The sequence below is a fragment of the Rattus rattus genome, chromosome 14 (genome assembly GCF_011064425.1).
Source record: "Rattus rattus isolate New Zealand chromosome 14, Rrattus_CSIRO_v1, whole genome shotgun sequence".
NCBI lineage: Eukaryota > Metazoa > Chordata > Mammalia > Rodentia > Muridae > Rattus > Rattus rattus.
In genome coordinates, this window is record NC_046167.1 from 53137938 (window position 1) to 53165791 (window position 27854).

Consider the following 27854-nt stretch of genomic DNA (forward strand, 5'->3'; position numbering starts at 1 on the left):
TCAATAGATCAAAGTAGAACAATAGATTTTATTTCATTAAAATAGATTAAAAACAGACTGTGTAAAAGAATTAGAATTTTCAATAATTTACTATTATTTACATTAGCAAGTGCTGGTCGTTAGTAGACACAGTGAAGACATGAGCTTGCAGGACCCAGACCTTCTGCGGTCCAAGCTGTAAGCTTCCCTTACTCCCCAGCCCTTCCTTTCTTGTTCACCATGGCACTTATGCCATGGAGTTTACCAGAGGAGGGGTTTTGAGCACCCTAAGCAGTGGTGACCACATCACCGCCTGGCAGAAGAGCTGACAGGTGCTGGCAGGAGGGAGCTCTCTTCTCTGGAAGAAAACTTTACACCTGGTTCATGTGCACCGGACTGTGAATGTTTTCCCCGCCCTAAAGCCAGCCATCTTCTCCAAGCTTGATGTTGTGTAAACTCTCCTTCCAACTGACCCCAAACCCAGTTTCCAGGGAGCAGATGTAAAGAAGAAGAAGAAAAAGAGAAGACACACGTCCTTCTTCTCAGGAAAGTCCTGAGCTACTTAATATCCCCTGCCCATGAGGTCCAGAACTTGGTAACTTACCAAAAATCCTCTTGAAAAGCTTAGTGCCCTTGTCACACAAGAGAAAAGTGGGGAGTCAGGGCCACGTGACCAAGAGGAATGCTCCCCAAGCCAGCAGAGACAAGAGGAAGCATGCTCTGCAGGAATAGTGCGTCCCATAAAAGGCAGGCTGAGTGCAGGGAGAAGGCCCTCAGAGCTGCCTGTGGTCATCCAGATCCCTTGTGCCTCCTCCGCTTTCTAGAAACCCAGGCCTGTTGAACTTCAGGGCCCTCGGAGGCCCAGGCTGAACAGCAGCGTTGGCCCTTGGGGGTACACAGTAGATAGCAAGAGGACACGCAGTCAAGAGTAGAGGCAGACAAGGCCCTGTGGAGAGGCTCAGTCCAAAATGTCCGTCTCGAATGGAACCAGATGGTAATAGGACAAGTTGGTGACGTAAGCTGCTGGGTCATCACCATCTTCCAACTCTGAGGTGAACTCACCACCATTCTCAAACCTGAAAGAGACAACGGAGGTGAAGGCCACCATGTTGAACCCCAGCTAGGAGAGAGAACAAAAGGGGGCAGTACAAGAATACTGAGGGCTTCAGGCTCTATGAAAGGGGAAAAGGGACATCAATGAGATGGGGTCCTTTCCAGGCCCGTGGCAGACAATAAGGGAAGAACTGTGAACACACAAACTATTAAAATTGGGTGGTACCGCCTAGGCTACACTTCAGAGCGTTGCCATCTTTGCGATTACTTTCTGCATCTGTAAGGTGGTGGGGCCTTCATGCTTCCTTTATTCACAGTGATATCCTGGCCCCTGTTCTGTGTCAGGCCCTGTGTCAGCTGAGAAATCAGCAGTGGACAGGCAGGTATAGGTGATGGGTCCTCAGGAGCTTGCAAGGACACCAGGAAGGGACACTACAGAAGGCTCCCTATGATCATGGAGGAAGGAAGATTCACCTCCCCAGGGTCAGGGAGGCAGGCTCCACAGTGGCCAAGCCTGGTTTGATGTAGGATGACTCAGGTTCTGAAGGATGGAAGTTGTGCAGGTATGGGAAGCTTACACAGTGTGTGCACAGGGCTGTTCCCACCACCCACTCTGCCTTCACACCTCCCCTCAAAGCAGAGGATGTCCTGAAGATGGGATGAAAGAGACTGGAGGAAGAACCACCAAAGGCCTTGGAACCAGCACTGCCAGGGTTCCTGCTGGGCCTCCTACTCCATTCCCTTAGTGCCCACTCACTGGTGCCCATCTTCCTTCTGGCCATATTTGGATGTTCTCTGCAGAGACTCCACTGCACTCCGCTGCATGACACTCACTACGGCCAGCCCAAGGCCATAGGGTAAGTCTCAAGCGCCACCAGCCTTCCAGTCTCTGAGTGTTCACAGGCTGAGGCCTGCTGTGGGGTACCGTTCCCAGGAATAATGAAGAACTTTCTCAGAGGCATGGAAGTAGAAGCTTGCATGAGAATAAGGTGAGAAACTGTGTGAACAGCGCAATCCCTGCCTACCTCGCCAAGATAACGTGGGATGCTGCACCCACCACCTGTGGTTTCTTGGGGACCTCTGGCTGGTAAGGATGGCATGCTGGTGCACACTGAATGAGTGTTAACAGAAGGAAAGGCCTTCAGCTTTGTGTGAGATGTCATGGTAGAGGAGTCAGATGGAGACTTTTTTTTTTTTAATTTTATTTTTCTTGGATATTTTATGTATTGACATTTCAAATGCTATCCCCTTTCCCCCCTCTCCCTGCTTCTATAAGAATGCCCCCACTCCTACCCACCCACTCCAACCTCAACACCTGGCGTTACCCTACACTGGAGAAATGACCCTTTACAGGACCCAGGGCTTTTCCTCCTATTGATGCTGGAAAATGCCACCCTTGGCTACATATGAGACCCTTTCACATCACCAGTTGCTACAGGGCCTAGGTCTGCCTCTGGGACACTCCCAGGGACCCCTTTGTGTCCCCAGGAATACCTAGCAACAAAGCTAGACCTCCTGACTAGCAGGAGCCAAGCAAGCAGGTAGCTGCTCCCGCTGGCCTCTAGGTGGCGGGCTCTCTACAGTACATTCTAGTCAGAAGATCCATTGCAGAGGAGTGAAGAATGCAGGCAACAATGGCCTTTGGCTGTCCAGCCATCAGTAATCAAAGCCCCTCAGTAATCAAAGACTAGGGTTCTAATGGATCACCCATCAACTTATAAGACAAATGTCACAGTCCCTGTCCAGGAAGTGTGGAGGCGTGTGAATCCTGGATTCTGGACCAGAGTATTGTGTTTCACACCTCAGAGCCAACACAAGCTGATCCTGGAGTTTTGTAACTTCTTCTGAATGCCCCTCACAGCTGGTGACTGGGTGACTATTCCTCCCCTAGATCAATTAACCAAACTCTCTCCAGACTGTGAGAGAGACTTTTAAACTAGGAACGCCCAAACTGGCGGAGTCTGCTGCTGTCCTCAGCCTGTGACTCACAGCCCCTTTGGGGGTCGAATGACTCTTTCACAGGGGTTGCATATCATATATCTTGCATAACAGTGGCAAAATTACAGTTATGAAGTGGCAATGAAAATAATTTTATGGCTGGAGTCAGGAGGACCTGTGTTGAACATAAAGAATGGTATTAAAGGGTTGCAGCATTGAGAAGGTTGAGAACCACGGCTGTAGAGCATTGCACACCCCACCCCAGCTTTCAACCCCTTGTATGAAAACACGTTAGAGAACATGCACTCACAAATGCTCTGTGGAGTCCGCATCCAGGAGCTGGTCCTTCCCATTGGGTATGCTGTGGTCAATGACTATTGTTTCTGTGTTTGCCAAACAAAATCCGTTGGACCTCATGATTTCTGAAAACCAAAGCCATGAGGTAAGTATTCAGGAGACGTCAGTACTGGAGGTTAGAATTTCAGGATTTATTATAGATGGACTGCTCTCAGCTGGGGCCAGAGACGTTTCTTTTTGAAGTGGGCAGCTATCACAGTTATCAATGCAAACTCATAATCGAAGACAGTGGTGAGGATTAGTGACTGCTAAGTGCTCAGGCCTAAACAGGGCACCTACAATTACCCCTTTTGAGGCTCATTGTGGAAGAGGGGGCAGAATGAATGTAAGAGTTGGAGGATGGGGAGGAGGGCTGTGAATGGCTCTCTTCTGGACTACACATAGCCATTGTACCCAGGATCTCACAGCAACAGTGTCTACTGCACAAGACTGGGCCCAGCAACATTCTGTCATGGACAGAAGAGGGACTTACAAGGCCCCACCTTTTCCCAAGGAGCTCTCAGTAGTTAATGGGGACCATGGAAGGGAGAGCAACTTTCCTCAGCAGTGCAGACACAGTCAAGTTACCCTTGCTCAGTAAGTAACCTCCTACCTGTGGTCACAACAGCAACCCTAAATATCATGTATCATTAAAAAAAAATAAAATAAAAAGACATGAAAATGGGAGGGTGAACTTGTAATGAGAAGGTATGTGTGTACGTGTGTGTGTGTGTGTGTGTGTGTGTGTGTGTGTGTGTGTGAAATAAAATTTTAGAATTGAAGTGTGTATCATTCTCCCCCTTCCCCATCACCCACTGTCCTCAGCTCTCTCTCCCGGAGCCCAGAGAATCCCTCTAGTGTTCACACAGGCAGGCTGACACCAGTACCACAGGAGCAGTATGTCTATCCCTTAATCAAGATCCTCTGGTACCGGAGCACCTCCATGTGCGCTCTGCCCGTGGGTTTACAGTGGAGGATGGAGGGAAGTAGACAGAGGACTGGGTGCAAGTCTGAGGCAGGCTCTATCCACCACTGTGACGTGTGACATCACACAGCCACATTCCTGCCCTTTCTGAGCTCTGGTCTGTAGCTGAGACAGAGCTGACAGAATCTTCATCCTGGGTGGGGCTGAGCATCGGATGAGATCAGATTGCATTTTAAATGAGCGGCTTGCCAACTTTGCATCATAAAATATATACGTTAATATTTTTCCCCAATAAGCACAGATGTGAGTACTGTAGAAAAACCAACAAACAAAAGCAGCTTCCTATATCTACACTGGTAGTTAGTTTACAAGGGCTCTTCTATGGCTGAAAGAGCTGAAGTGGAAGATTGGCGGCTGGCACTAGGTGTACACTGCAGCCATGTGGCCTTGGGACTCTTCTCCTCTATGGGAAACCGTCAGGTTTGCATTTGAGAATGTCCAAGGGTTTACCTCATTCTAGCATCCTACGATGTCCTGGATCCCATCCATTCAGTTACGGACACCCTCTTTGAGCATCAAAACCTTTGATGTTCAAATCTCTAATGCAAACTGGGGTGGTGTTTCTAGAATCTTCACCCATCCTCCCGCTAGGCTTTACGCCATCTTTAGATCACTTATAATACCTGATGCAATGCATATGATATGTAAATCATTGTTATAATGACTGAGGAGAAAGGGCTACACATGATCAGTGGACCTAGTACTTTCCCCCAGTATTTTGGCCTGTGCTTTGTTGAATCCATAGACTCGGGACCCACAGACATAGAAGGCTGACTGTGTAAGAACCTGGTGTGGCTCGGCTCTCTTCTTTTTACCTACTGTAGCCTTGACGGTTCAGAAGGAACTGAATCTCTCTCCTTTAGGCTTGCTGCCATCTTGGCCTTGACTCCTCCTCTCTGTGAGCCTCACTCATCTCCCGTCCTTGGTTCTCAGGCAGCTGAGCTCAATGCTCAGGGCCACCTCTGAAGTCGCCAGCAAGGCTCTTTCCCTAAAAGACACACTTAGCACATACCCCACATGCTGGGTACGTGTAGCCCACAGATTGCATCCTCACACTAGGGACACAGCTGACTTTAGCCTTTCCTCTTCTACAGGCCCACACAGCCAACAAGAGCATCTTTCCCTGCCTAATCTTTGCTGAATGTGATGCCTTTGTTTCTAAAGAATTATCTTAGCCCCCCTCCCCACCAGATCATAGTTTAATTTATTCCTGAGTGTGCAGATTTGCTTTTTTCATGATGAAAATGATCACTTACTGATTATTTTTAACCTTCCTAGGCATTTCTGAGAACCTCTGTCCATATACAGAGAATTAGGGAGCTACCCAGAAAGAAATAAAGAAAAATAGGTTTCCTCTTCACTCTCACAAAATGACTTTTCTTCAGTTTGCTAAGCACTTGCTGAAATGTGTGCCTGGTTTTCTGGAGAAGGGGCGAGCATGTGTCATGTGTCGCCTGCAGCATGTTTTCTCCCTCAGCTACACTCATGGGATATCAGCTGTGGTTCCCTCCCCTGCCGTCTTCCTCGCTCCTCCACCCAATGGTTTGCAGCACTGGGGAGGGACTCAGCAAACCAATAAGTAAGGAGTCTGGGAACGCGGGTCAGCTGGGTCATTTCTGTGTACAAAGAGTGAAGGGAAGATGCTCAGGTAGTGAGCGGTCAGACTGAAAATCGCTGAACCACACACAAGTTCCCATTCTCTCGCCTCCCCACTCAGAGGGCGTGGCAGCAGAGAGCCACTTTCTTTACCGTTCCTATTAACTCTGACCCAAATCTGTCTGCTTGAGGAAGTGCAGGCAGCCCCAGTACAGCCTCCACACTGCTAACTGACAGTTCACGTCTCCTTCTCCCTCCTACCCAGGAAATCTGGGGTGGGGAAGGGATCCTGGGATACAAGAGACTCCTGTACAAACTCCTGAAGCCATCGGCATGCCGAATCTCTGCTGAATGCGAACTGCAGAGTCAAGGATATGGAATCTTTACTGGTTCTTCCAGAATAGATTTGGAGCAAGTCACTCCTCAGATGTCTATGACAAACAGTCTTTGGAAACATTACTGAGATCTAGAGTTCCCAAGGCCAGGTGGGCCCTGAGGACACTAAGGCATATTAGTCTTCAGTCTCTCCAAGTCCTAGATCCAAGCCTCAGAGGGATATTGCTCAAATTGCTGGTATTTTATCAAGGATGGTCCCCTGAAGCCCTGGGTTCCTCATGGATCCCCAGCCTTACCCTCATCACGCTCATCATGCTGAGCCACCAGTCTCAAACTCATGAGCACACAGATGGAGTCTATCAACCTTCAACGCATCCACTCCAAGCCAGCTTAAAAGGGATGGCTTACCAAGAAACAGGAACACAAAGGCAGGTACAAAAACAGGCTCAAAACCTAGCCAGACACACGTGGGTCTCCCTGTGCCTGAGCTAGCTAACACTGGAGCAAAGATTCTGTGACATTTATATTTTCATTTCTTTCATTCACTTAAAAAACAATGCCTTTAAAAAGAGTTATCACGGGGCTGGAGAGTTGGCTCAGTGGTTAAGAGCACTGACTGATCTTCCAGAGGTCCTGAGTTCAATTCCCAGCAACCACATGGTGGTTCACAACCATCTGAAATGGGATCCGATGCCCTCTTCTGTGTGTCTGAAGACAGCTACAGTGTACTCATATAAATAAAATAAATCTTTAAAAAAAAAAAAGAAGAGTTATCACTTAAAAACCTAAGAAGGGTTATCCAAAATTTACAATAAAGGAAGTGTGAGTTTGTCACGTGTCTCAATGCAGGGGGCCATCGGTTTAAAATGACCACTCTGCTAATAGGCCTGCAGCACTGTCCTCCCCAGATGCCATCTACACACTGAACAACAGCCTCCTGGGAAGTTACTCTTGCTGTGACTTGAGTGTGAAATGTCCCCTTGTAGGCTTGTGTGTCTGAACACTTAATTCCCAGCCAGCCATGCTGGTTTGGAAGGTTGGGGTACCTTTAGGAGGGGAGCCTCACTGGAGTGAGTCACTTAGGGTCAGGTTTGTAGTTTGATAGCCTGGCCCTAATTCCTGTCCACTCTGCCCCTCCGCTATTGATACAATGTAACACACCACCACCACCACGCCTCCCTCCATAGGATGGGCGTGTCCCTTCTTAAACTGGAAGTCAAAATAAACCCTCTCTCCTTTAAGCTGTGTCTGGTGGGGTATTTAGTGACAGTAATGAGGAAAGTAACCAACAGGGGTGCTGTCCACCAAGGACTTGTGCCTTTAAGCTCAGTAAGGCCTTGTTGATGTTCATATTATGGGACTGCAGACTACAGCACACGTGTGCACACTGACCCCCAGTATATCTTGTTTCCAACCCTGTTCCTGCTACCTGTGCCTGGAGAACAGGTTAGTTCTGCTTGTTAGCCTCTTTACAGAGTTCAGCTGCACATTAAACAAGGTGATATGTGTACTTTATCTATCACTCTATCAAACACTTAAGTCTCAAATAATACTAATTACTACCATGTCACTTGGTCATGATTTTCCACCTGTGGTCGCACAAGAAGAAAATGTTGTAACTAAGGAAATATTACAGTGCCTGCAGCCCAGTTTCAAACAAACTCAAGATATGAGTTTCTCACATGTCAGTTTAAGATCCACAGCAAAAATCACTAGCTAGTTCAATTTTCAGGCTCCAACCCTAACGCTAGAAACAGTTCATTTTCAGGTTAACCCCATGCCATGTGCAATGGTCGAACTCAAGGCAAGGGTTCTACCACTGAGCCATTCTCCAGACCACAAGATGCTTCTATGTTCCCGTGTTCGTCTTCTGTAATGTTTAATTAACAGTTAACTTTAGAATTGCAGGTAAGCCATGGAGGCACAGACAGGGCTCCCACACGACCCACAGCAGCCCCCCACCCCCACCCCATTGTCAGTACTTCATACAGTTAGGGTCCCTCATCACCTCCAGAGAATGCCAAGGGGACGATGACGCTGAGTGTAAAGCCCCTTCAGTGGGGTTTCTCTATGACTCACGACTGCCACTTGCTCCTGCTACAGATGTAACCCAGGACCCTGCTGCGCTGAGCTGTTGTGTCTTGATCTCCTTGACTCTGACAGTTCTGGTCTGTTCTTGTTTCTCGTGCACACCTTGTAAGGAGTTCAGGTGAGCTACTTTACAACACCTCCTGGAGCTGGATATCCAGGTGGTTAGAACTCGGTGATATGTCGCTGGGAGGAATCCCACACGGCGTGTTGAGCGACCCTCTGTGAAAGCATGGGGCGTGCATGTATGTACGTGTGTACTGCACAGTGTGCACAGGACTACCAATGATGCTAACCCGGTGTCCCTGAAGTAAGCCTGACACTGTGAAAGCCCTGGTTTTCCTTTTCCTTTCCCCCCACTGGTCTTAGCTTATCTTCCTCAAAGGATAATTTTTGCAACATTCCCCAGTTAGTGTACAAGGTGTGGCAATGGTGATTTTCCTAATTTGTAACTGAGGCAAAGTTTACATGGGCCCTGTACCACCACCCCTCCAGGTCACCAACTTTCTGATCCCTTTACTTCTGCAGCCTTTTCTTCTCCAGCCTCGGAAGCATTCGCAGTCTTCCTCCCTCCTAAGTCCTCCCTGGTGTTATATTATCAGTTTACTCCAACAGAATGAACACATAAACAATATCCTTTTATTAACTGGACGGCTTGTCTATCCCCATATAGTAAAAATTATGGCTAAGATTAAATGGATAGTGGATTAAAGGACAACAAAAAATGTATTTCCTTTCAAACCTTGATGGGAACAACCCATTTCTGAGGATGAATTCTATCGGTTCTACTAGCGTGACCAGGTGAAGCTGAGAACTTTGTTTCCTTTGTGCTGTGTAGTCACACTCAAGATCTCTGTGCCCTTGGGTTTGATAAACATTTAGATCAACACAGGAAATGAATGCTTAAATCTGAGTGGCTATCTTTGCCAAGGCACCAGAATATTGAAGATACTCAGTACAATCAGTGCCTGCTGCCATCTGGTGGAGCCCTCACCACCTACAGCCTCAACATTCAAAGGGAAAAGACGGGACACAAAAGGCCCAGTCACCATCCCCAGAAAGGGGACTCTGTGCCACTCCACGGCACCCACCATCTCTCCGAATGCCAGAGTGCAGGAAGAAATCCCCCAAAAGAAGGAGAGAAAGGTCAGTGTAGGCCTTGGCCATCAACATCCATTTCTTAAATGAAAAGACTTGGAGAAAATGACAGCGGGTGGGAGGGTTTGCCTTGGTGACCCTTGAGGTCACAGCACAACCAATGACCAGAGTCCAGTGGAAGAGACCCAAGATCTGGAGATGATATGACAAGATCAACAGTCATCCATCGTTCAGACAACCCAGACAAACAGCCTCACTACATGCAATCATCTGGATAGAAGGTTCTAGAGCCCAGGTACAGGTTAACAAAGTCCCCTAGGACCTTAAACTGCCCACTCGCCTCTAAGACAACCCAGGAAGCTGCCACACAATGGCACCCACCCTGTGCACTCACGGTCATGGACTCTCCCTCGCCAGGTCCTAGAACCCATCCACCCAGTTCGCCTGTGCACACAACTGTGACTGTCATCCCTGTGTGACAAAGACACACTAGCACATCACTCTGTCCCTTCCGGTCTCCCCTCCTCTCCTTGCCCCTCCCACAGACGGCTCTGAGCGCCTGTTCCATCAGCTTCTCACCATTCAGAAAGGCAGTGATGGACAACAGACTCCTCTCCCCTCCTTTCCACAAGTCAGGCCACCTTGGATCTCCTTTTATGTCCCCCTCTCCTCTTATAAACGCCAGTGTCACCCTGTAGGCCACCAGCTGATTAACCCAGTCCTGGAAGCCACGAGGATGAGCGCTTTTTCCTACAAAGTATTATTCCTCGGTACCATGGTCCAAAGCCACCCCGCATGTGGTGCATGCCTACAATTCCAATACTGAGGAGGTTGACATAGTTGGGGAGGACTGCTGTGAGTTCAATGCTAGCCCCGGCTATGTAGTGAGTTAATGGTTAGCCTCTTGAAGAAACAAAACATGAAACAAAATACAATTCTCTGCACAAGTAGAGCCAGCTGTCAGGAAAACAGCAAACAGGTCATGGGCTCCTTCCTTCCTACGTAGCTCCTGCCATGGTGACCCCACCTTACAGAGGCTGCCTTTCGGTGCTAGAAGGCACAGTACACCGTCAGTGTCCACAGTGCCAAAGCTAAGAGCTTCCTTAAAGCCGATCGCCAGACTCGACACTGCCTCTCAGGTGTTCCCTCACTTCCGCGGGTCAGTCGGCCTACTGGTTCCAGTCTTTACCTCAGAAATGCTTTCCTGGGGCTGGAGAAACGCTCAGCGGTTAAGAATACTTGATGCTCTTCCAGAAGACCCACACTCAGTTCCCAGCACCCACCTGGCGGCTCACAACCGTCTACAACTCCAGTTCTGAGGGATCCAATGCCTTCTTTAGCCTCTGTGGACACCAGGCACACACATGTAAATATACATACTACAGACATGCAGACAAAACACATAGGCAGACACAGAATTAAAATAATAAATATATTTTTAAAAGAATGCCTCATTAATATTTTCATCGTTGTTATACTCTATCTTAAGTAAATTCTAACTAATATGTCAAGCTAACCCCTTTGGAAGTAAGAAGGACATACCCAGCAGTCACTAAGCGGAAGGCACTTACACAGCTTAGTAAGAACTCGGGGATCATTTCTCTGTTTTGGGGAAGTGACCTTCAGGAGTCCAAGGCTGGAGACTGAACCTCTCCTCCAGTTCCACACTGGAAAGGTCTTGCAACCACCACAGTCACTGAGCACAGTCCTCCCACATCTTCACCACAGTCCTCCCACCTTCCCCTCAGTCCTCACACCTTCCCCTCAGTCCTCACACCTTCCCCTCAGTCCTCACACCTCAGTCCTCACACCTTCCCCTCAGTCCTCACACCTTCCCCTCAGTCCTCACACCTTCCCCTCAGTCCTCACACCTTCCCCCCAGTCCTCCCACCTTCCCCCAGTCCTCCACCTTCCCCTCAGTCCCTCCACCTTCCCCTCAGTCCTCCACCAGTTCACCTTCCCCTCAGTCCCCACACCTTCCCCTCAGTCCCTCCACCTTCCCCCCCTCAGTCCCCACACCTTCCCCTCAGTCCCCACACCTTCCCCACCTCCCCCCAGTCCCCACCTTCCCCTCAGTCCTCACACCTTCCCCTCAGTCCTCACACCTTCCCCTCAGTCCTCACACCTTCCCCTCAGTCCTCACACCTTCAGTCCTCACACCTCCCCCTCAGTCCTCACACCTTCCCCTCAGTCCTCACACCTCCCCCTCAGTCCTCACACCTCCCCCTCAGTCCTCACACCTTCCCCTCAGTCCTCACACTTTCACCGCAGTCCTCACACCCTTACTGCAGTCCTCCCACACCTTCACCGCAGTCCTCCCAGGCCTCCAGCAAGGCTCTTACCTGATATTTTCACAGGACTTTGAAAGCTGGGTTGGATTTTATGGACGTTATCATTTTTTAACACCTGATCCAGAGGCGATCTTTCAAAGAAGGTGAGGACAACCTCAGACCTAGAATACTGGGAACAACCAGTGATTACTGAAGAGGCAAACCTCTCCACAGCAGGTCCCACGTGTGTGCTGGGATGGTGTTCCTGCACAGAGGTGACCCCAACTGATGTGATGCTCAGGAGACAGCCCCAGACCTGTGCAGGGGCTGGTTGATGGGCTGTGCCCGGTGACTGGATCACTGTAGCTTCTTTGTTTATGGTGGTTACAGGCAAGGGCTCTCGCTGGGGCGGGTGGCTCTGTGGAATGCTTTGCATGAAGCTGGTGTATCACACCTGGCTCCCTCCTTACTATCTGCTGGGTTGCTTCTATGTGCCCCATTTTTCCAGCGGGGAAACAGAACCTTTAAGAGCTAAGGAGTTCTGCCTGACCCTCCAGGTTCTTATTTCCTGCACCAAGCTCACAGGCTCAGTTATAAAGAAATGTAACTGAACACGGAGCTGCCAGTGTGGATGCTGACCCTGCTCTTAGCTTCCTGGTGCCCGCTCTAAATCTAAGCAAGAAGAGAGGGTTCTGAGGGGAGGGAAGAGAGCAAAGGCCTCTGCTTCTGGAGAAGCCTCTGTCTGTCCACTCCTGCTTCGCACCTCAGGGCTCTCCTTCTACTCTGTCCCCAGGAAAGAAAAGACTCCAGCAGGGAGCCCAGAGATGTCTCCCTTCCCTAGATGTGCCTGGACTTCTGATGGGAAGGAAACACTGAGTGAGATGCAGGGAGCTGTCTTTAAGCCTGCTGGGGATGGGCCACTCTGGCCTCCCTGCTCACCTTGCACGGCATGCTAATGACCGTCTCCAGCAGCTTCTCGACTTCGTTCAGCCTGGTCTCTATGTCATGTGCACCCTTGATGGCCAGCAGCCCTAGAACAGAGACAGAAATGGCCGGGTCAGTCAGGCGAGCAGCCTATGATGAAATATGCACCAGCTACACAACAGGTGTCCCTCGAAGACACCACCCCAATGTCACCTTCCACAGCAAAATGTCCTATTCTTAAGGCAGACACATCTCAGTGCCTTCCCTGAATTCTTAAAACCACAGATAGAGCCAGACCTAAAAGGACAAAGCCTTTTCCACCCTAATTTAGCTCAAATCACAGCCGTACCCATGGCTGTTGCTCTTGCAGTTTAAACTGAGATGGGAAAGCTGTCGTGAATTTCGCTTTCACAATTTCACAGACAGATGATACCCTCTACTGTAAATTGTAGCCCCCTCTGCCTGCATTTCTGGGTTTTTGTTTCCTCATTCAGATGCAACTATCCACCTCTTCTTTTGAAGAGAGGATCCATAGCATCTCTTTGCATGCCCGAACAGCCAACATAGCTACTCTCCCATTTTATGACCAGCATTAAACAAAAGTGGGCTCATGGGACTCTGAGCACTCTGAGATACCAAACACGAGAGGCCCAATAGTCAAGACAGCTGCTCATGGCTAATGATTGGCGCTCAGGTAGCGCATATCTATCTATCGATCGATCGATAGATAGATAGATCGATATATCCCGAGACAAAGGAACCAGTCTCATCCCAGGGGAGACAGGTTATGGGCAGCTGTCATGGGCAGCTTAACAATTCATTGTGCTCCTCAGAATGGCATGGAATTTGAAAACAAGTAGAAATTGCTTATTTTGAGAACTTCTGACTTAAAAGAGCAAGAAACAAAGCCTCAGATAGGGGAAATTCAGTACTGGCTTGGCCTCCTATGTCAAGCGCTAACCTATAAGGTCCTTGCTAACTTTCATCCAAGAAGCCTATCTGTAATGTATGATTCTGCTGTGACATCCTGATGTCACACATAGAACAGTGGAAGTATAACAGGGCCGTAAGATCTCCTGCAGTGGGACATTCTGGGGCCATGTCACTAACACCTAGACACAGCACAGCTTAGCCAGAGACCCCTCAGTTGCCACCAGTATGATGACTGCACAAGGGGTGGGTGGCCCAGAATCCACTACCCCTAATGACACAGGAGAGGACTCACTCTGCCCATGACAGCTGCCCAGACCACAAGGCCTGTGTAATCGGAGCCCATATTTAGGCAAGGCATCTAAATGTAATGTTCAGAAGGAAAAATAGATCTCAGGGAAAACCCATGTGGGCATGACTCATGGCCCTCTCCGGAACCCAAGCATCGGTACTTGTTATAGGCACCGCAGAGTGGTCACCACAGGCTCTGACAGGCTGTTAGTCTGTGCAGTATTTTATTTTTAAAGTCTTATAGCTCAAGGCCATATGTGGCGCTTACTGTCTCCCATGAGCGATGTAAAGATAGGACTTCTCACTTCAGCCTCTCCCACCAGCTTTCAAGGGATGGAATTAAGAGTCCTTTGTATGCTAGCTTTGCTCTGAACTCTGTATGACCAGCATGGCACAATCCCTATGTCTGCAACAGAACCCCAGAGACCTAGATCCCACAACTATGGTCAGTCCTGAAAAGTTTCTCTCAGGCTCTGGTTTGGTTTTGTTAACAAAAGGTAAAGTGCTAGGGATTTGGGCAACTGACCACCTGCATCAACTGACAACCTGTATCAATGACCACCTGCATCAGCTGACATCTGCATCAACTGACACCTGCATCAGCTGACCACCTGCATCAACTGACCACCTGCATCAATGACCTCCTGCATCAACAGACCACCTGCATCAGCTGACCACCTGCATCAACTGACCACCTGCATCAATGACCACCTGCATCAGCTAACATCTGCATCAACTGACCACCTGCATCAATGACCTCCTGCATCAACTGACACCTGCATCAGCTGACCACCTGCATCAACAGACCACCTGCATCAGCTGACCACCTGCATCAACTGACCACCTGCATCAATGACCTTCCTGCATCAGCTGACCACCTGCATCAACTGACCACCTGCATCAATGACCACCTGCATCAATGACCTCCTGCATCAGCTGACACCTGCATCAATGACTGTAACTCAGAGGTGACAGAGTTGGTTGCGACTGGCTCACTGGAAAACCTCAGGCTTCATATATGCCGCCTCTATATACACTCAAGCACAACACCCCAACCATCACTATAGGAAGGAACTGGGCCACCCCCTCCTGCTCTTCCTAAGGTACACCCCACCCCTGTCTGTTGAAGGAAGGGAAAGGCAAAGCAGAAATACCAGTGTACCAGAGGAGTCAAAGCCCTGAGCTCCTCAAGCAGATTTCAAATGTTTATGTGGAGAAAGGGGTTGGGGGGAGAGATTGAGAGTCAGAGACAGAGACAGAGACAGAGACAGACATGGCAGGGAGGCATTTTGGACATGCGACATATATGACACATTGGTCTTATAAGAGATATCACCTAGTAACACTATAGCTGGCTCGGTTTGTGTAAATACACTCATGATATTCACATAGAGACAGAATTCTCTCAAAGACACCTTTCTCAGCATCACTGTCATTAAGAGGGTATAGCTGTGTGCGTACAGAAGGATGCAGGTTCTATGCTCACAGTAGATTGCTTTGAACATCCTTCCTTGCTACAGAGTAGTCTACAGAGGACCGAGCCTAGTGAGGACTCCTTGGGATTATTGTAAAGAGAAATAAATGCACCCCCCAAAATAAACCACATAACAGTCCCTTGGGAGCTTCTCTCATCAAAGAGGCAAAGCTACCCTCTGGTTTTTGAGAGCTACAATCCTCATTCTGGGCCCGTCACACCGACACAACTATGCTTATTCTCTGAAAGAATGCCTCGTAGGAGACCACCGTCTTGAGCATCCAGTGCATGGCCAGTCCACACCACTGTACTGAGTGGAAGCATCCATTCTGGATTCTCAAACGACGAGCTTTGATTCTTGCTCACTAGATGAATCTTTCATATGGGTCTTTCACAGTGGGGAAAGACCTCTGTTCCCCTTGGTTGGGTTCACAGGCTCCAACAGGGAGGGAAACACACACGGCTTCACACCAGTGTGCTGGTTGGAAGGAGAACATCCCCAAATAGGCTTGGATGGTTGAACAGTTGGTGACGTTGTTTGTGGAGGTTTAAGAGGTGTGGCTTTATTGGAGGAAGTGTGTTACAAGAGGCAGTCTTTGAGAGTTTAAAAACCTACATTGTTTCCAGTTCTCAGTCTTCTTGCTTATGGTGCAAAATGTGAGCTCTGGGCTCCCTGCTCCTGCTGCATGCCCACTGCTTGCTGACATGCTATCCCATCGGGAACTTTAAGGCTACATAAGCTCTTCCTTTCATGCGTTGCCTCAGTCACTGTTTTATCACAGCAATAGGAAGGCATTAACAACAATCAGTCTTTCAAGCCGGCCAGATTTCACAACTGAGTGAACTGTGAATTTCAGATAAGCCAGGAGGAACACAATAGTAACAGTTTGTCTACTGAAAATACATTTGCTGTTTGTCTCATGCTCAACATGAACTTCATGCCCTGTGCTCTGTTTCTGCTGTGTTCCGTTTCCCAGGATGCAGTAGAGAAAAGCAAGGGTGTCCTTCGGGCCTCTGGAAACAGCATCAGAATGCTGGCTCTGTTGGATGTGATCCCAGAATACCTTACTGGTTCCGTGCCATTTCTCACAGCTCTGGGAAAGCACTGAGAAAACAGATCCTGCTGGCCAACAGGTCTCCCATGCCCACAGTGCAGCCTGTGTCTGGCACAGGCAGCCAGGAGAGCACTATGGGGGACACAGGGGCATTCAGACTACAAGTCTGATTTGGTCTGATTGCATCTGCTTCCTTAGACCAGTCTTTGTGCTTCTGAATGAAAGCCAAGTGGTGTTCTTTGGGAAAGCAAGTGTATTTGAGACCTGAAACAGGGGAGGCATCTGAATTGGGAAGGAAGCCTGTGGGACCCTCACATGTGAGCAAAGAGACAGCAGGTAGATTCTCTCAAGCTGTGAGACAGGTGCTTTCGGCCATTACCTCTGCGTGCCGGCTCTCTGGTGACAATCAGGCTGACTGTCTAGGTCAGTTTTCTTAAGGAGCCACATCCTGTCTCCAAGAACCTCTCTCACTGAGTGTCAAAGAGCACTGGCGCCTTCCCCAGGTGGTACAGCAGCTTTGCAAAACGGTGGATTTCTCTGACGTTTTCCTAACAGCACTACAACCTGATGACCATCGCTGTAGTTACAGCTCCTGGGCTAAGGAGCGAGCCTCAAGAAGCAGGAAAAGCCAGCATCCAGCATCCCTGATCTTAACCTCTATCAGCCTCCAGGCCAACAAGGCACAGATGAGTCACCACCAGTCCACCTGGCTTCTGACAGCCCCAAACCCCAAAGCTCACAGGGCCATTTCCTTGGGGTCCTGGACATCACTTCCCTTCAATCAATTTTAAAATGTTTTCTATCAAAAAGTATCTTAACACAAAATGAACACATCCATGAGCGCGCACGCGCGCACACACACACACACACACACACACACACACACACACACACACACACACACACCCCTACTTCCCACTATTCCAGGACTACAATGCAGAAAATGAAGTAAATTTTCCTCTGGAAACTTCTGATTGTTTCACAACCCTGGGGTTTCTTAGTTTCACAGCTGGTGGGATCCCCAAATGTCCGATGTCACTATACTACTGATAATCAGGCTCTCCAAGCACCAGCTGTGAAAGGCGGAGCTCTGAGGGCAGGCCACATATGGGTCTGCTTTAATTTTTCAGGAACAGGTGACAGGAGTTATAGGTTCAAGCAGGAGGGCTACTAGCACAGTGCCCTACTTGTTCACATTCACACCCTTTCCTATTGCACCTGCTAAATTTTCCCTTGGGACTCAAGTCATTTAGCTCTTAAAGGCTTGAACCAGCTTTTCCAAATATCACTTGCCTATCATAAACCACAATTTTCAACTTTATTTTTTAATGTATTTAAATACAATAACCTTAGAGTACCCAGAGCTTCTGGTTTTGATATTCCGAATATCACTAGTGATTTAAGAAAAGTCAGCCTGGAGCTGCCCAGGGGTCCTTTCTTGCCTTGAAAGAAAAGAACAGAGAATTTGTTTGTGTTTAACTGGTTTTGTCAAAAGCAAACACCTGCTTTATTCTTGGAACCAAACCTGAATGAAGCAGGCATAAGAGCTGTGATTTCCAAGTAGTGTATAACATTATTTTGTTATCTGAGATTGTAATGAACGATACTGCAGGTGGATAAGATAATGGTGACTGAACAGATGCGCTCAAAAGTATTACTGGGAGGCTGTAGTTCCAACGGTGACCAGCAGAGGGTGCCAACACATCACATAAGCCTAAGGATTTCCTTTTACAAACAAAATAATTTTGCCCACTACTCAACATGGGAAGAATTTGACCCAGAAGTCTTCATTCTCCCTGAAAATTTTCTGGTTTCTGAAAAATTATTCATATAACCTCAACTTCTAAAATTTCCCAACACATAGTTTGTGCAAAAGGATTTTATCCAAGCTTAGTACAAGCAGTTAAGTTAAAAGCTTAACAAATTATTAACAATATCATATATATTTCAGCAACCCAAATACATAAATACTGAGGGACTAAATGCCAGCCTGCTTGGTCATGGTGGTGCATTACTCAAATCCTGGCATTTAGGAGACAGAGGCAGGCCTGGTTCACACAGGGAGTTCCACACGGTAGAGCTACGTCATAGGGAGACCCTATTTCAAAACAAAGTCAGCCCAGAGCTGCCCCCCTCCACTCCAGGGGTGTGGCTTTAGCCTCACAAGAACATAGTTTGTGGTTGTTTTATAATTAGCTGCTTTTAGCAAAAGTAAACACCTGCTTTATTCCGGGAACAAAAAGTCAATGAAGCAAGCATAAACAAAATAGTTTCATCATCTCAGAAACCTGGGTCTGAAGTCCTGTGTTTCTGTTAAACAGAGTTTGGTTTCAATACTTTTGACAAATGCCCCAGGCTTCCTCTGCAGAAGACTGGGGGGGGAGGTTGGAGGATGAAGGAGCCCTTCTAACATTAGTGCTTCCTCTGCAGAGGAATTCTGGTTAATAAAGGCCAGATGAAGCAGAGGATAATGGAGAAGAAATGTATTAATGGTTGTGTACGGCTCACAGCACCTGCCTCTCTTAAGAGGGAGGAAGCTTTCTGGCTCCCCAACAAAGGACAGCCCTGGGGGAAACTTCTTGATGGGCCCAGATAACAAACCTCATTGAAACGGCTTCTTGCCCATTTAACAAATGCGTCCATCAACGCGCTGTGCACAAAAACACAGGGCTCGGAAAAGCTGATTGTATTTATTTGTGAGCTGTGAGAGAGGTATGTTACTGAAAGGCCGAGTAAACCTCAGATTCTGGACACAACGTATTCCCATAATTTCTAAATATCTCCTCCCTCCTTCTTCCTTGTAGGCTGGCCTGCTGAGGATAGAACCCGGGCCCTGAACTGCTAAGACAAGTGCTCTCAATACTGAGCAGGAACCCCAGCCTCTAAACAGGCACTCCTGTCTGCTCACAGAGCAGAGGCAGAGGTCAGTCCTCCAGTGGAGGTTCTAAAGTCCTAGAAAACCCCAAGTGAGTCTTTGCTCAGTGCAAAGTGTGCAAGTGTGTGTTGACACCGGATAGAACATCGAGGAACACACAACCTTCCTTTGGGTCCTACCACGTGCCAGAGGACTCTGGCTGGTTGGCCCGCCCCTTCCTTCTGTCCCGTTGAGCAGAGCATAACCAGGTTTGCAGAGATCACAGAGACAGAGGTAAGAACTGTCCCCCGCCCTGCTCACTTCTCTCCCAGGGATGAAAAGCAGGAAGGAGAGGCAGAAGAGGGGGGACCAGGAAGAGCCTTCCCTGGAACCCACAGGAGGAAACCGTTCTTCCTTCCTCTTCTGACATCCTGCTCCCAGCAGGGGCCTCCGAAAGGGACCGAGCTGTTTTCTCCAAGTGGGAAGTAAGAATGCATCTGAACTGAACGTTCTGATTTCTCCCAGTTTCCTAATCCCTCCTCTCTGCTCATTATTTTCTCCCACCTTAAGCAAAATTCCCTTCCTAGAACTCAGTTTTCAGAAGCCATTCACAAGCCAGGCATGGTGGCACACGCCCGTAATTCTAGCATTCAGGAAGCTGGCCCAGGCTACAAGATGAGACCCTATTTGACAAAACAAACAAAAACCCCATTCATTTTGCCATTCTTTTCCTACTGTGCTGGGAATCAACCCTAAAATCTTTCATTCTAAGCATATGGTCCACCACGAAGCTACCCCCCTTGCCCTGACAGTTGGGCTTAAACAAAAGGCACAAGATACCTGCCTGTCTTCACCTCTCCACACAGGAAAGGCACACTGTCTAAAGTTCACAAACCACGTGTTGGTGAATGGATGTCATAGCTCAAACCTGGGCAGAAACCCTGCCTCTCCTGGATATTTGTGCTGTCCACAAGGTGTTCAGGAGGCATACACTGACCGCACATGGTGGGCAGGGCTCAGGCCCTAGGACTACACAGAGTATGCCCCTACTCACTTGAGGTCTGAAGGACGAACAAGTATGGCCCACAAAAGGCCCTGAAGCTGGGAAAGTGTACAGTGGTGAGAACTGAGGTGGAGAGAAAGACAAGCCCCACAGAGCTTAAGGAGACCGTGGCCTCCCAGGCAGGTTCTGGCAGCAAGCAAGCCACATGCCTGGAGATTCTATTTCTTAGAGTGACACACACACACACACACACACACACACACACACACACACACACACACACACTGACCCAGGATTCCCCAGTCACTCAAGTCTGACCCACACCAAGCAATAAACGTAGGCCCAATCAGTCCCACTGTGGTACATGCTATGCTCTCTCAGCCAGGGCAGGGAGTCAGTGGGAGGGTGGGGTCGCACCTGCAAAGGGCACTGTTGCGAGCAGTGAGAAGTTTCTTAGGTGCGTCAGCCTTCTAGGATGCTGCGGTCTCCACATTCTCCCGCCTGGACCCCTTTCCATAGGACAGACATCTTGAGGAAGCCAGCAACTCCATGTGTCTAGCTTGGTGCTGGGCACTTTGTGGCTACAGTCACTCAGTAGGACTCACCACCTTGCCATGCAGATGTTATTATTGCTATTATATCTAGAAGAGCCACCAGCTAGGAGGGAAGACAGGCGAGGGCAGTTTAGTCGGCAAGTTAGAATAAAATACGTGTGCGCACTGTCACCATGAAACCTATTCCTTTATATGCTTACTAGAAAATAGGAGGAGGAGGAGGAAGGGGAGGAGGGAGAGGAGGAGGAAGGGGAGGAGGAAGGCAGAAATCCCAAACCCTGAGGATTAGGCTACTTGGCTGACAGCCACAAGGCTCAGGGCAGCTCCCACCTGTCTAGGAGCAAAGGCGGTGCCCTCCTATGGTGACCTGGCTGTGTCTCCTGCTTTGCCACCCAATCTGCCAGGCCCTCGATGTCCTCACACAGGAAAGGTAACAATGGGACACTACAAGCAGAGTCCCTTCCACTCCCTTCCTTTCCCTGTTCTGTCCAAGTACAGCGACATGTTTTCCTCATCAGCGAAGGGTAAGCAGACGTCCGTTCTCCAAGCAAATGGGAAAAGGGAGTTTGCATGCGTAAATTCCAAGAAATAACTTGTGGCCGTCATCGCTCAGCTCGGGGGTGGGATAAGGACAGGCACCAGCCCTCGCTGTCATCAGAACAGTTGGCAGCGCAGGAGCACACAGACCCCCTATTCGGGGGATACCGAGGCTGCTGGGTGAACAGCACATACTCTGCCCCCTCTTGTCTTCCCAGCAGCAGGGACAAAAGTCAGATCAAGGGGCTCTCAAGGTCTTCTCCGGAACGAGAAGTGACAAAACACAACCTTTTAAGTGATGACAACTGAAAACAGACAGTACATGCATACTGTGACCCAAAGATGTCAAAAACAGCATTGCCGTGGGGCTGGGAGTTTAGCTCAGAAGCAGAGTAGGTACAGAGAATGTCCTGGGTCCAATTCCCAGCACACAACATATAAAAATACTATAACCATCTTCCTGTGCCATGGCAGTGCCAACCCATGACAGCCAGTGCCTTCAATCGATTGTCCCAGGCCTGCTTCGAAGACACTCAGGCAAAACACAGGCTGGCTTGTACCTCCCTGCCAGCCCCCATCCTCCCAAGTTCAAGCCCACACTCACTTGCTGCAAGCTGAGCTCTGTGGCGAGGTACCTCATCTGTGATTCTCTCTGCCTTACTGTCCACATGCACTGCGGCTACTCTGTCAACTATGCACACCGCAGGGATAGACCTCCTTTTACTTCTGGGAAGCGTCTGCCAAAGCAGCAGAGAAATATCAGGCCCAAGCTGGTTTTTGAAATGGAAGGGACCTAAGTTTCTGGAGAGCCACTTGAGTACTCCACAGGGTCAGGGGTGCCTTGGCTGCAGGCTCACAGGGAGGCCTGGTGGAGAAGAGGAGACAAGCTTCTCCCTCCAGCATCCCGTGGGAGAAGCTGTGACGTAGGTACAAGCTGCCAGCTATGTACGTTCTAACTGGTTCCATCTATAGCTAGGAAAGGCAGCCCATGTGTCTTGGTGGCCAAGTCATAATACAAGACCTAGGGCATGAAGTCAGGGAATCAGAAACCAAGTGTAGCCAAGAGATCATTTATGGAAGAAGGGAGTCAAGGGTGTCAGAGTGGAGCCTGGGGTGGGCAGCAGGGTAGGGATCTGGGAACAATTACAAAACAAGAAAGAAAGAGGAGGAGCAGGCACCCCAGGACGGGATGGGTCAGGGGGGCTCTAGACATGAAAGAATCAATCAATCAATCAATCAATCAATTAATCAATGGTGAGTCAGAGGAAATGGCCAAGTCCAAGAAGCAAAAGCTGCCCAGATAGGAGGGCAGATGTGCCTGGGAAGCTCTACATGGAGATGAGGGTGCAGCAAACACCACAGGCAGTAAGCATCCTGACACCCCAACGTCACTGGCCAGGCACACCCTGCTCTGCCGTCCAGGTCCAGACCCGCCTACAGCACGCTCGCTAAGAAAACAACTTAGAGCCTCTGAACCACAGCTGGTCCGTCCACCGGGCACCGTTCTCCCATCTGCCGGTGACGTCACACTTCTCCAGGTGAGGATGACACGATGGGGAGCTGCGGCAGACCGGGAGAACAGAGCCCATGTCTGGGATGTCGAGCCATGTGCTGTATCAGTGTCCAGCTGAGGCTCTCGAGTCTGGGGAGACACAGTGTCCTATACACCGAAGGTGCTCAGCATTGGTGACGAAACCGAACACAGCAAGGACAGGAACACCATGCGCCGGCTCATGTTACAATCTGGCCTGCTAAATGCCAGGTTCCAGGCTGGCCCCTCAGCCAGCCCTTCCTACTCCATAACCTCCTGACGTGGTTCCATTGCAGCACAGTGTGCCAGGATTCTAGTCCCTCAGAATCTCCACGGAGTTCCCTTCCAGGCCAGGGTGCAGCCCCTTCTCACGCCTGTTCCATCACCCCTGGTCCCAGCAGCCCTCCATGCTTCCTCCGTGATCTCTCTTGTTCCGTTCTGTCTATCTCAGCACATCAGCTGGGGTTCAATCAACTGCCTGGCTCGGAATCCTCAGTGAGGACGGAGGTCGTGACTGACCGCCATCTGCCTCTCCAGCTCCCTAACCTACACTTTCCACTGCAACTATACTGATCTCTCCACTGCCAGCCCCCAACCCCAAAGTGTTCTCTATCTGTCTGGAGGCCCCAGGTGCCCACTGCATTTGTTTTTTTTTCCTTTGAATCTCTAACTCAGTAAGATCATCCTTGACCCCCTTGTCTAAAAACAAAATATGTCCCCAGCCCCTAAAGTCATCCCCTCTTTTGTGGCTTATGTAGTTTCTTCTGAATATTTATCAGTATCTAGCATACTTTATTGGATATCGATCCTGCTTACTAATGCATTTCTCCTAACCAAAATGCAGGAACTAAAATGATAGTGAACAGTTTTAGCTGTTGCTGGCTACTCCCTACCTTGACCCCAGCACCCGCACGGTGCCTGGCAGCCGGCATGTGACCACATAAATGAATGTAAACTCAAAATGCAGTCATCGGAAGTCTGAGCTCACGTGGCCACTTTGAAATAGAATCTGTAGCAGCAGAGATAACCAGGCCACCTCAGACGTCACCGCCCTGCAATGAGAGCTTACTACAAAGAGGATCAAAATACTCCAGGAGTCTCAAATCTTGGTCAGCAGGAAACATTCGCACTGTTCTTCTTTTAAGCACATGCCTTCCCATACATGCAAGATGTAAACATATGAAGAGGTCTTGCTCACAATCTGAAGCAGTAGGTATCACACAGCACAGGGCACTTAGACACACAAGACCTGGCCCCATGTGGAAGGAACAGAAAAGTAAGAGGGGGTGGACGCCGTGGCAACTCAGGCACAATGTCCACAGGAAGCAGCCACCTCCCCCTCCCAGGGCAGGAGGACAGACAATACAGCAAGAAGTGGCTCCATCAGCTCTGGTCATAAGCTACCAACCTGTTGCAAGTTAGTGACTGGAGAGACCTGGTTCCATGAAGAAAACATACAGGAGAGAAGCAAGGCTGAGATCAGCACTACCCGATCTCAGCCAAGCAGAAGGCCAGAGAGGTAAGGTATTGAGCGCCGTGCCTCCACCCCACACAGGGGTACCATTATCCTTGCCTGTGTGTCAGACACATAAAAAGGCTGTGGACGTCCACCAAGTATAACACCACAGAAGAAGAAAGCCTGATTCTCCCCATCTAAAATCTCTCTCATGGCAATACTGCAGGGGCCAAGACAGAGGGCTCAGGGCCTCTTCAACGGCATGAAGATGAGGGACTACGAGGTAGAGCCATGGCCTCCCCACTCTTCTGCTTGTCAAGCACCTACCACCAGCCTCTTCCCAGGGAAGATGTTCCAATGAAAACCAGATAACATAAATCAAATCCAGTCCAGAAATTTCAATAAATACAGATTTGGGAAACTGATGGACAGAAATTAAATTGCCAGCACTCCACACGGCTGGACACCTTTCCTGTTGATAGTTTGAAGATACGATTTTTAACGCAAACAACAAGTTTGCATGGAAAAGAGGTAGAATCCTCTTTTCTGTTTTATGGGGTGTTTTACTTGGCACACGATTCCTCTAAACTTGAAAGGATCAATGAAAGAAAAGGGGCCTTCGTGATTTTGTGGAAGAAACTGGGGGTGGTACTAAGGGAGAATGAAGCAGAGAAAGGAGAACCAGAATGGGTCATGATTCAGGGTTTCCTCTCTACTGCTCCCAGGGTTCGTCTTCATCTAGGGAGTATTAGCTGGACCCTCATAACAGGTTTGCATCAGCTAGGACCCGGCACCAGTGATGGGCAGTTCTAATGGTCCCACAGCAGGTTGTCAGCCACTGTGTCTCACCCCAGCTGTCCCTGCCAGCCCCGTCAGTACATATGACCCCCACTTCCGCAACTTCCTACCCTTCAGATACTTGAAGGCAGCTCTCATAGCCCGTGGTTTTCTCCACGATAGTCACCCACTTCTAACCACCTTTAAATACTTTACTCTTTGGAGCCTGTGCGGCTACGCTGCAGGGCCTGTGACTCGACTCCAGACGGTTGCATAAATGCAAAAGAGGCCAGGTGAGCAGAGGCAAGATGGTTTCGTCCCTTCTGCTCCAGGGAAGGCCTGTTCACCTGGGACTCCACACCGACGCCACACCCCTTCCCTCACTCTCGGCAGCCAGCACCCCGGCCAGAAAGAAGGTGCTGACAGTAAGCAAGTGGCATTTACAGACACTGTCACCAGATACAACCAGGCATTTCACCCCTCACGAAACCCCACGGGCAATAGGTACCCTCATCGACGATGAATGATTCTAGTTTGTCTGTGGCCACAGCAGAGCTCTGGGACCTGCCCAGAGGGAGAGTCAGGAAGTCAAGTTGTTTATGGCCTGCCTTGTTCCAGAAGAAGCCACTGAGTAAATCACTACCGCTTCCTTACGCTTTCCTGACTCAGACATGCATTTGTTAAATTTAAAAAAAAAACAAATATCAAATTTAAAACAATAAAAATAGGTCTAATCTCAAAATGGTGCTCAGCCACTGGGAGGGGCTGGGACGGAGATCTAAGCCAGGCTTGTCACTCCGGCTTCCACACTCACTTGGTTTTGGGAATCGATCCAATTGATGTGTCTGCCAGGGGATGTGTCATGAGAATGGAGCTAATTATCCCCATAATCCACACATTGGTGGAACCTATCACCAGAGGGAAACGGAGGTTATCTCAAGCCCTTAGCCAGACAGGCAGCCAAGGAGGCATGTACTGGCTAACTTGAGTAACTTCGCCCCAAGCTGTCACAGGCTGGCTGCTTTGAGAACTCTGCCAAACTGCGGGCTTGGGTCCATGGGTCTCCGAGCCCCGGAAGGCCAGGCACTGCTCAGAAGCTCTATTGATCCCTCCTGTCCCACCGCCTGCTCGCTAACTGCCCCACACTTCACTCTTCCCCATCTCTATCAAGATCCCTCTCCAGTTTCCTCCACTCTTCCAGTCCTTTTGCTGGCAGTGGGAAAGGGGAAGCCACTGCTGTTTGAGAAAACAACAGTCAGGGCCAACCAGGACCGTCACAAGGCCAGGGAGGAGGCGGCCGTGGCTAATCAAATCCGAATGTGGACCCAGCTCAGGGGTGGGGACCCTGGGGTTGGCCGGACAGATGCAGGCGGGGCGGCTCCCTCCAGGAGAGGTGGGAAAGATTGCTGCGTGGCACCTCGCTTTCAGCCTCACTATCTTCGAATACGAATGGGGCCCAACCGGGCAGGACCTGGGCAGCGATCATAACCGCTGCGATTTCCCAATTCTGATACTCTATAACTGTCTCTACGCTTTCCAGCAAACCCAATCCAGCCGCCACTGGTTCTCCTCCGGAGGTGGCTGGGACCCAGTAGCTGTCAGATCTGGATGTCGCCTCGGCAAAGCAGAGCTCCGCTTCTTCACAAGTGGCTCGCTCTTTGGGACAGTCAGGCGACAGTTCTGCTGACCTTGTCCCCTTCCCCACCCATCTCATTTATCCTCCAAGAGTGTGCGCCCCAGGCTCCGTGCCGGCTCCCAGTCAGGGAAGACAGGGTCTAGATGTCCTCGGTCAGTTGCCCCGTAGAGTTTTAGGAAACTCTTCCCGCCGTTTTCACTGCACTTAGACGCGATCTCGTCGCAATGTTCCTCCCCCAGAGCCCCTCCCTCAGCCCCCCCGATGCCCCAACCCTTCAGCCCCGCAGCCCCGCACCTTGCCGCAGCGGCGCACGCGCCAGTTCAGACCGGTCCTCCGGGAAGGCGTCACGGAGGCGCTTGCACAGGCGGCCCAGGTCCGCGAAGCTGCGGTGCAGGTAGAGCACACTGCGGTCCGACCACTCGGTGCGGATCTCGAAGAACTCCTCCTCATCGCCACGCCGGCTGACGATGAGCCTGCGGATCCCGTTCACCCAGCAGCCGCGCACGAACATGTTCACGAGCGACGTGCCCTCAAACACCGCCGAGGCCATGCCGCGGGAGGCGCATGCCCCTGCCGCCGGGGGCGCCCTCGGCCCCCGACTGGGGTCCGCCTGGGCAGAGTGGGTCTGGGCAGGGGCGATCAGGGATTCTCTGTGGGACGCGGTCGATCCTCGCAAAGGCGGTTAAGCGTCCCGGTGGGTAGAAGTTGATGCCCCGCGGATGTGCTCTAGCTCTTCGCGCACTCTGGGGCGGCTACGTGCGGCCCGCTCTCTGGGCGGCGTCGCCAAGAGTCTGTCTGACTGCTCCGGCGGCGGCTTTATAAGGCACTTCCCATCGCGGGCGGTGCGGGCGTCGACGTCGAGTCCCGGCTGCAGCACCTCCCTCCTGCCTCCCGCTGACCCGCCGCGGGCGGTCCCGGCCCAGGCTCCACGCAAGGCGCCGCCTCCCCTGTCTCCCCGCTGCTAAGCGGGGCGGGTCCTGCGCTCTCCCGGAGCGCAGGGCGACTTTCTGCTCGTTCCTACTCTGAATCCTCGGGATTCTCCTGCGTGGAGTTGAGCACTCAGCCCGGCACTCGCGGGGGTGGGATCGACACGTCGCTGAAGTCCAGAGTCCCGAGGCGGCGCCGCACGGGGCGGGGACGCGGGCTCATACCG

At 50.1% G+C, this 27854-nt stretch overlaps 1 protein-coding gene across 1 annotated transcript; it reads right to left on the reverse strand.

The window, feature by feature from the left end:
- Pxdc1 (PX domain containing 1) lies at positions 1-27854 on the reverse strand. The gene is made up of 5 exons (XM_032885071.1): positions 26996-27854; positions 12619-12710; positions 11752-11869; positions 3281-3392; positions 1-1055 (listed from the first exon to the last, which is right to left on the reverse strand). The coding sequence occupies exons 1-5, from the start codon at positions 27249-27251 to the stop codon at positions 938-940; spliced, it is 696 nt and encodes a 231-aa protein (XP_032740962.1). The 5' UTR covers positions 27252-27854; the 3' UTR covers positions 1-937.

Bases quoted from the DNA above. Each gene is read 5' to 3' on its own strand.
- Pxdc1 (XM_032885071.1), bottom strand. From the start codon at position 27,251: ATGGCCTCGGCGGTGTTTGAGGGCACGTCGCTCGTGAACATGTTCGTG. The intron at 3,393-11,751 runs GTAAGAGCCTTG...TTTGGTTTTCAG, and splicing joins AAGTCCTGTGAAAATATCAG to AAATCATGAGGTCCAACGGA. The intron at 1,056-3,280 runs GTGAGTGCATGT...TGTCTCTTTCAG, and splicing joins GCGGACTCCACAGAGCATTT to GTTTGAGAATGGTGGTGAGT.